The 8,602-nt window shown below is 46.6% G+C and overlaps 3 protein-coding genes across 3 annotated transcripts; 2 read left to right on the top strand and 1 right to left on the bottom strand.

Moving 5' to 3' along the window:
* Positions 1-522: 522 nt before the first annotated feature.
* On the top strand, positions 523-1,275 carry M438DRAFT_358793 (uncharacterized protein; the record flags this gene model as incomplete). Its single annotated transcript, XM_029907289.1, has 1 exon — positions 523-1,275. The coding sequence occupies one exon, from the start codon at positions 523-525 to the stop codon at positions 1,273-1,275; it is 753 nt and encodes a 250-aa protein (XP_029756525.1).
* A 1,938-nt stretch (positions 1,276-3,213) lies between these two features.
* M438DRAFT_338876 (uncharacterized protein) lies at positions 3,214-4,527 on the bottom strand (the record flags this gene model as incomplete). Its single annotated transcript, XM_029904161.1, has 1 exon — positions 3,214-4,527. The coding sequence occupies one exon, from the start codon at positions 4,525-4,527 to the stop codon at positions 3,214-3,216; it is 1,314 nt and encodes a 437-aa protein (XP_029756524.1).
* Positions 4,528-7,384: 2,857 nt separating this feature from the next.
* On the top strand, positions 7,385-8,010 carry M438DRAFT_385839 (uncharacterized protein; the record flags this gene model as incomplete). Its single annotated transcript, XM_029908978.1, has 2 exons — positions 7,385-7,917; positions 7,991-8,010. The coding sequence occupies exons 1-2, from the start codon at positions 7,419-7,421 to the stop codon at positions 8,008-8,010; spliced, it is 519 nt and encodes a 172-aa protein (XP_029756523.1). The 5' UTR covers positions 7,385-7,418.
* Positions 8,011-8,602: the final 592 nt, after the last annotated feature.

The following is an 8,602-nucleotide window of genomic DNA, read 5'->3' as shown; positions in this document are numbered from 1 at the left end:
CGCATCACCAACCTTCAGGAACAACTGAAGGATCCTTCTGTCAACAACCGCCTTTCTTCAGCAGAGGAAAATATCTTGGCCGTTCAGGGACGACTCAAGGATCCAGCAGTGAGCAATCAACTTGCCTCCGTAGAGCGCCAAGTCTCGCAACTCGAAGCGAATGTCAAGAACTCAACAACCAAGCAGCAGTTTGCCGACATCCAGAAGGACTTGAATCTCTTCGTGAAGAAAAGTGTTGCAGTCAAAGACTATGAAGCTCTGACCAACGCGTTCAGGGGCCTCAAATCCCAATTCGAAAGCTTGGTTTCTGTCGAAAGTGTCTCGGTCCTCGAGTTCGGCGAGCTTCAAACAAGTCTCCGTGAGCTGCAGACGACGATCACAGGCTTGGTGACCGGCGAAGCTTTGGGGAATGTCGAAGAAAACCTCTTGAAGCGACAGAGAAACCTAGTACGCCTATTCAAGATATTGACCAAGACGCAAGATGAAGCCAGTCGGACCCAAGCAGAGAAAGACCAAAAGGACATGCAGAAGTTCAAAGACATGGAGACCAGGATGAATGCATTGGAACTTGCCAGAAAGGAAGATTTGGAGAAATACAACAGCAAGATCTCGACAATCAACGAGAGTGTCGCGTCACTGGAGCAGACTATCGCTGCACAGGCTCTGCGAATCAAGGATATGACAGCAGAAGTTTCAGTGTCGACCAAGGCAATCAGCTCATTCGAAAGCTTGTCTGCAAGCATCAATGTCTCAGCAGATCTTCAGACCCAACAAAAGAATGGCATTGAGGAAATCAAGAAAACGCTGACCAATGTCGAATCCAGACTGAGTCTTGTGGACAGTGTTCCACTGGCAATGCAGATCTTGACCGGGAAACAGTCTAGCCTCTCCAAGGATGTGGAAGGCATGAGAGCCAAGGTGGGCCATGTTGAATCCAGTCTGAAGACTCTGGACAGTGTTCCACTGGAAATGCAGATCTTGACCAGAAATCAAACCAGCATCTCCGAGGATGTGGAAGGCGTGAGAGTCAGGGTTGGCCTTGTCGAGAGCGCCATGAAACCTCTCAAAATGTTGCCTGCAGATCTGCAAAGTTATTCCCTCACGGTCCAAAACACCGCGTTGAAGCTCGAAGATGTGTTGTCCGTTGTCCAAGGTCTCAAGGTCCGCGTCGATCTCGTTAAGGATGTGCCCAAAATGCTCGAAACCATGTCGAGGAACCAGGACATGTACAAAACACAGATCCAGCANATTCTACAAGGCATGCGAAGGTTATAACATGACTGCGATGATTCGTTCCGAGCTTTGGAGTTTACCTACTAAATATTCGCGAATTACTCGAAGCCTTCGCACAAGTACGAATATCATTCTACAAGGCATGCGAAGGTTATAACATGACTGCGATGATTCGTTCCGAGCTTTGGAGTTTACCTACTATATAGTCGCAAGTCCCGCGAAGTCTTCGCGCAAGCACGGTTAACCTCGCAAGACGTATACAAGAACCATGATGTAGCTGCGATGATTGTGAAGACGTAGAAAGATGTTACTTTGGTAGTGTTACGGGATATTCGCACAACTAAGGTCGTCATCGCAAAAGGCATGCGGATGTTCTACAATAAATGCGATGATCTACGGGAAGAAAGGTCATTCACTGTATATCTCCGGTGCTGTTTTGTTTGAAGAAATCCTTGAAGCTTTGAGCAAGACACTCTCAACTCAATCCACTGATTGGCCTTCTCGCAATTCCATTGGGAAGAATCATTGAATCGTCAGGAGACTTCGCGAAATAGGAATATGTTTAGTTAAGCCATGTAAATCGCGGCAGTATCCTCTTCTCAACTTTAGTCGTTTGATCGAGTCGGTTGACATCACCGGTGGCGGACGAGGTGTAATTCTATCTTGCTGCCAATCTTTTTTAACAACGATTGTTCAGAAGTTTGGGAATGACACATCTACTGAGTGATGCTTCCACATTCAAGATGTCGGCTATTCCCAAGTCGGTTGCCGATGAGAAAGCAGCAGCGCGAAGGGATCATATCAGTGATAGCAGTAGTTAAAGATATTGGGTTGATGGTAGTCGATCTTCTCGGGCTTTGACGAAACCGATGTACAGATGATCATCACACTTTCAACATCTTCGATAGTACAGGAAGATCCTGAGACGACAACAAGACTCCTTGACCTCCCCAATTTCAATACATCCTGCTACAAATACTAGGGGGGGGCCGAACGCCCTCAAGCCAGGCCAGAAATTTCTGCTTCTTTTCAGTTCTGATCTCTTCCTCCACCTTTTCTTCATCCCTCAAAGTCTTGACTCCAACTTTCATGGCCTCGATATTCTTGTGGTGTTCGGCGATCTGTTCTTCCTCGGCCGTGATCTGTTCTTCCTTGGCCGTGATCTGCTCTTTGATGGCAGCGATCTTGAAAGTGGCCGAAGTCCGTATTCCGCACGACATGATTGACGCTAGAGATTGATCAGCAAGAGTTGGATGGTCCTAGAGGTAGGCGTACATCTGTCTCGGGGGCCTAAAGCGCCTGTAACAGTGGTGCTGCTTTTCCGGGTCGGAGGAGTGGTGAAGTGGATATGTTTTATATCGAATCATCGTCCCGAATGTTCTGATGTACGTGGAAGGTTATGGATGAGAATAGAGACAGACGCCAGGAAAGACCAGATGTTGCGAGAGACGTTGGGAATCGAATGCCTCCTCTGCGTGATGATGAAGTTGGCGAGGAAAGGGAGGAGAGATTGAGGAGCGAGAGAAGGCCAAATTCTCGCACTTTGAGACTGTTATGGAAACGTGACAGAATCATAGCCTTTTACAATGTGTTTTCCAATTGGTTGCCTCGAGATGGTCTCTCACATAGACCGCTAATAGTCAAGTCCAGATCCCACCCAGTAACGGTCACATCCAGCAACAAAGCATGCATTCTTCTCGGTCTGGATCTCAACCTTGTTTCTTTTCGAGCAAGACTACTGATTACCGATCCTCCGAGCTGCAGATGCCATTCATGTATGATAGATTTGTAGCCGTTGTATTTCGATCTCTGTTGAAGCTAACTAGCGAATACCATTGAGCGATTGGACAAAACAATTATTGGGTTCATCAATGTTAGAGACACGTCCACATTGCGTGCACCGACTTTCGGCCTTATCTCACACTCTGAAGCCTCTCTCCGACATTGCAACATTCTCTTCTCCATATCCTGTGCGCCCTATCAGATGGTGAGATTGGAGTGGCGTTTTCCTGAAGGTGGTGTACCAGGAGCTGACACAGCTGATCTCTTGCAGGATCCCGATGACATGGTTTCTGACATCACACCGGTGTCTGCGCTGCCTCCTTGACGCTGGACAGTCACCCCTTCATCCTCCATAACTCCTTCCTCCTTGACAGCCGAGATTTGCACGTCTCTATCGTTGGCTTCAAATTTGTCTGTCAGGTCCTTCGAACCCATGTCTTCTCTGTTGTTGCTCGAAGCGATGGAAATGTTGGTGCAAACATCATTGCTTCCGAGATGATCCATGATGGACTCAATGGCTTGAGAGTAATCTTCCTTCGAGTGGTCCATACTCTGAACGTGAGCTCGGTGGTCAACCTTGCGCCCCTGGATCTGTCCATGGAGGTAGTCGACATGGCGAGTCAAATCGTGGTGGTTGTTTGTTGTTCCAAGGTCGAGCTGGTTCATGCGGATCTCAAGTTTCTGTGGCGAGTTGGCGGATTCATCGATGGCGGTCTGGACTGTCTTGAGTTCTTCTACAGTGGCGGTGTTGTTAATGACACCGAAAGCTGGATCATGTTCAAGGATGGAGGCGTTGATGTCGGTACGGACAGGCTCTTGCTTTGGGATGCGTCCCTCTTTCTTGAGTGATGGCGAGGTCTTGTGCGGCGGCTTCGTCTTGTCGGCTCTTTCATCGTCCAAGTTTGACTCTCCCTCGTCGTCGTAGATCTGTATCGGGTTCTCTGGGTGTCCACTTGGCTTGTCTGAGGTTTGTACTTCGTCTCCAAGTCTGGGTGGAAGTCGAGGATCGTGACCTCTTTCCAAGCTCAACTTCTCCAAGGCTGAGACACGAAGCAGCAGCGAAGCATTGTCCCTCTCTGACTCGTTGAACCTTGTGTAAGATTCTGCAGCGCATTGAACCAGGTCCCTCTTGACGATTGTGAGTTCCTTCAGGAGACTCATAGTCCTTCTCTCCAAAACATCAAAAGCCCTCTGAGTCTCGACGTCTGCTTTGGTAACACAGTTGTCGAGTCTTCGATCATGATTGCGTATGGCCCCACTGATCTCGACAAGTGCAGGGAGGATGATGTCTCGATGATACCCAGCAATATGAGCAGGGATCTGGGCAGGTCCAGGGAAAGGCTGGGGGGCTGGATCTTGTGCAGGCGCCTGTCCGAAGTCGTGGATAGGGGCGTGTCCGAAGTCTTGTATGACGACTGGAACAAAGTCTTGTGCGGGGACCTGATCGAGATCATGGGCGGGATTTGGTTGTGGTTCGTCCATAGGCTCCAGCTTTGGAATTCTGGCTGCCATGTCTGCGTGCACGGAGACTGATGATGAAGGCGTGAAGGCTGACGATTGCCTGTCGAAATCTGCCAGAGTCGCTGGCGGATCTGTCGTGTTGAGTTGGTTGATGTAAGGAAGAGGAAGTTGACGGAAGAGAAGTTCGAATTGCAATGCGCGTTGCAGCAATATGCGTGGAAGGAGCGATGGTTGATTGATCACATGTCAAAATTCGACTCAAGAACAATAAGGAAAGAGCGACAGATGACGAGTTGACGACACAAAGAAGATGATGTACCTAAATCCCCTTTCTCGCACTACTGAATAATTACTTGTTTTTCTCATGTCGAGCACAATATGTTCCTATATGCGCCATGAAGCTTTTTCTTTGTCTATGAGACATTTACATCTTTTGCACTTGACCTTTCTTTCTTATCTTACAGTAGCAGGACGTACTACCATAGGAGAAGCCTCGAAGTTGTTCAATTCAGAGAACTTGAGAAGAATCATATCTACCAAGTAGCAATCAAAATTCTCCCGAGGCTTTTCATGTGCGATATGACTCTCAATTCGCAATTTCTGACAGGCCGCGCAGTGATTCCCACATTTTGACCATGCCAGTCACGAATTGATCTCTCTCACGACGGTGACGATCGACGTATGCTTCGAAAGCTTTGAGAAAGTTTTCTGTACTGGAGGTCTGCTCATTCGGTGTGTATGCAACCAGTGCAGCACGCAACTTCTGTCAAGATGCTTTTATCCACCTTGAAGCGTAGTCTTCCTATTGCTTCGTCTCAAATGTGTATATATTCTCGATCCTCTACCGAAAAAGGTCCTTGAACCGGAGAACATACTCTTACAGAGATACATTCCATCAGTCAAGCTCATCACCAGATCTCATGAGGACCTCGACGTCTGGAATGACTAGAAAGAAAAAATGAGAGCGAAGAGTAGTCGTGGAAAGGAGGTCATTAGGTTAGTAATACATATAGAGCAAACTAGGGTGCTAATACCACTATGCAGATAACGATACCCTCTAAGGGCTTAACTGTACATTATAGGTGTTATTAACCCGATGGCCTTATATCTTCTAATTGCTTGCTAACAGTCCTAGGCTCTACATAACGTAGATGTTGTTTTCGTTTAAGTAACCTTTACATGCAAAATTGCCCGGTTCTTTCGTCGTCCGCTAAGCGTAAGCCCGTCGTTGCCTAGATTTGTCTTTAACCTCCCCCATTAATTTAACTAGCCTAGTGCCGGTTATTAAAGGGGAAGGCGGGTGTTTTAACTGCTCGGTTTAACCGCCGGGTAGTTTAATTCTCCTAGCCCGACGGCGGTGACAGGGTCACTGCAGAAGTACTTAGTCGTTTCTAGAGGCGGCGGTAGTAGTGCTACGGTGCTATAGTGCTAATAGCTGCAGAATATATCGGTAGTGTAGTAGGTTAGCGGCTATAAGGGTTTCTGTCTAGTAGCTACATTCCTCCCTAGGGTAGGCCGGACAGGGGGGGGGGGAGACCCTAGCACTAGCCGCCTATATAGTTAGCCGACCGCGCGCTAGCCGGCCGGCGGTAACCCTGTCTAAGGTGGCTATAGGTAACCCTGTCCTTAGGCGGCCGGCCATGTATGCTAGTTATAAGAACGCTTCATTAGCATGCTTCGGAGACATAAAATAAGAGCGAAGAGTAGTCGTAGAAAGGAGGTCATTAGGTTAGTAATACATATAGAGCAAACTAGGGTGCTAATACTACTATGCATATAACGATACCCTCTAAGGGCTTAACTATACATTATAGGTGTTATTAACCCGATGGCCTTATGTCTTCTAATTGCTTACTAATAGTCCTATACTCTGCATAACGTAGCTATTGTTTTCGTTTAAGTAGCCTTTGCATGCATAACTACCCGGTTCTTTCGTCGTCCAGTTATGTGAACGCTTCATTAGCATGCTGCGTAGACACCTATCTTTCATTTTATAGACTCTGCACATCCTCTTAATGTCTTGTTCCATGCTGTTCATTAATCTCTGCTTGATCCCGAATGAATTCGGCTTGCTTTCTAATTACTGCTTCGAGTCCACGTTGTGGGCTTTTCTGACACCGAAAGTGTAACACATTATTCCGACATTTTGGGTAACTTTGCAGCAAATCGCACTCAACATCTTAAAAATCGTAGCCGGTAGCCTCCTGATGGTAGTCTCAATAAGAATTGGCTCTGTTGACGCAAGAATTGTGACTTTTGATTTCGACCACCATTATGAGGCTATTAAACAAATCTACTTACGATGCAACGACGACAAGACGCAAAATAGACACATGCTTGGAAGGTGTGTTTCAGAATATTGTCAAATGCTGTAGATAGGTGAAGCAAAATCAGAAAAAGCGAACAAAAGCTCCATTGAAAAGAAACTCATGCTTGTTATAGAGATCAACAAAAGATAAGCTTGAGTGACGGTGCGCTCTGTATCGGTGTGCGTGGAAGGAGCGATGGATTATCACATTTTATTCCAATTTGGTCGCCAAGAAGAAAGACCGTGACGGTTTGGTGTACTATAATCCTCAGAACCGTTACAACACTTGTCAAGTGCCGAAGATATACTCGCTAAAGACAACAATGTCGTAAGGTAGTCTATCGATGCGCATAAACCATGCTCTGTAGTATTGCCTTACCACGGAATGCTCGTCATGCGAAGCCCGTGCTCGTGCTTGTGCTCCTTCCAATTCGCTATATCAGCAGCACTTTCCTCGATGTCTGCAAAGAAAAAACGTCATTGCATGTGACATACTTTCCTGTCCATCTCATCAATCTCGTCGGTTCCTCTTTTCCGTCCCTCTTACCAAACACAAAAGCCAACTTCTCCCGTCAGATCCGCCCTTTCTTGAGCCAGATTCGTCCATTATCCTAAAACGTCCCGTCTCAGCATCATGGAACAAGAACATGAGAGGCAGAGCAACGTCTTGCAGATCATGATGCAAGAACGGAGAGACGCAAAAGCACACCGCGATTTGACTGACGCAAAGTTCTTGGAGTGTCCCACGATCGAAAACGTCCAGGAGACATTTAGCAAATTCACCAAGAAGGAGGATTTCGATCATTTCAAGAAGGAGATCTCGGCGAAGGTGGATGATTCGACTTTACCTCATCAAGTCCAAGTGGTGGAAAAGGTCTGTGAGGGCTTAGCCACAAAAGATTCGGTCACCTCACTCGGACAGACTGTTAGCCGATTGAGTGGAAAATTGGAAGATTCGACCATCGGTGTTCAAATTACAGCGCTTGACGGTCGGGTTACTTCAACAGAGGACAAGATCCTTGACGTTCAGAAACAACTCGCTCGTATTACCAACCTTGGTGATCAAGTCAAGAACTCAGCAAGCAAGCAAGATTTGGACGTCATCACTTCGACCGCCAAAGACCAGGACAANGGTGCGTCCGAACGCTCCCGGATAGGTGCGATGACTAGCTACATAGGACCGAACACTACTAAAAACAATACTAGCTGTTAATACGATCGCGTAAGGTAGGTTATCTTCGCAGGGTGCGTCCGAACGCTCCCGTGCAGGTGCGATAACTAGCTACATAGGACCGAACACTACCAAAAAATGACACTAGGTGTTTATACGATCGCGTCTAGTAGACTACACTCCTTTAACACGTGCGAAGACTCTGCCATATGCGCGATGAGTAAGTCGTTATATGCGTGCGAACTTTCTCCTATATATGCGATATCTTATAGTTAGATATTACAATTCTATCTATAGCTTCGCGTATAGTAAGGTAGTATCGCGAGATGTATGCGAATGCTATAAAACGCCTACGATGATTTATAACGAATCTCGGAATCTGAGTAGGGTTACTATAGTCGCAGTTGTCCCAAAATCTTCGCACAAGTACGAATATCGGTTTAAGATGTATACGAAGGTCATAAAACACCTGCGATGATTCATTTCGAGCTTTAGAGTTTACCTACTAAATATTCGTGAATTACTCGAAGTCTTCGCACAAGTACGAATATTATTCTACAAGGCATGCGAAGGTTATAACATGACTGCGATGATTCGTTCCGAGCTTTGGAGTTTACCTACTAAATATTCGCGAATTACTCGAAGCC

The sequence above is a fragment of the Aureobasidium pullulans genome (assembly GCF_000721785.1).
Source record: "Aureobasidium pullulans EXF-150 unplaced genomic scaffold scaffold_25, whole genome shotgun sequence".
In the NCBI taxonomy this organism is placed as follows: Eukaryota; Fungi; Ascomycota; class Dothideomycetes; order Dothideales; family Saccotheciaceae; genus Aureobasidium; species Aureobasidium pullulans.
Note: the sequence above shows the minus strand (reverse complement) of the source record. Positions and strands in the feature narration are given on the sequence as shown.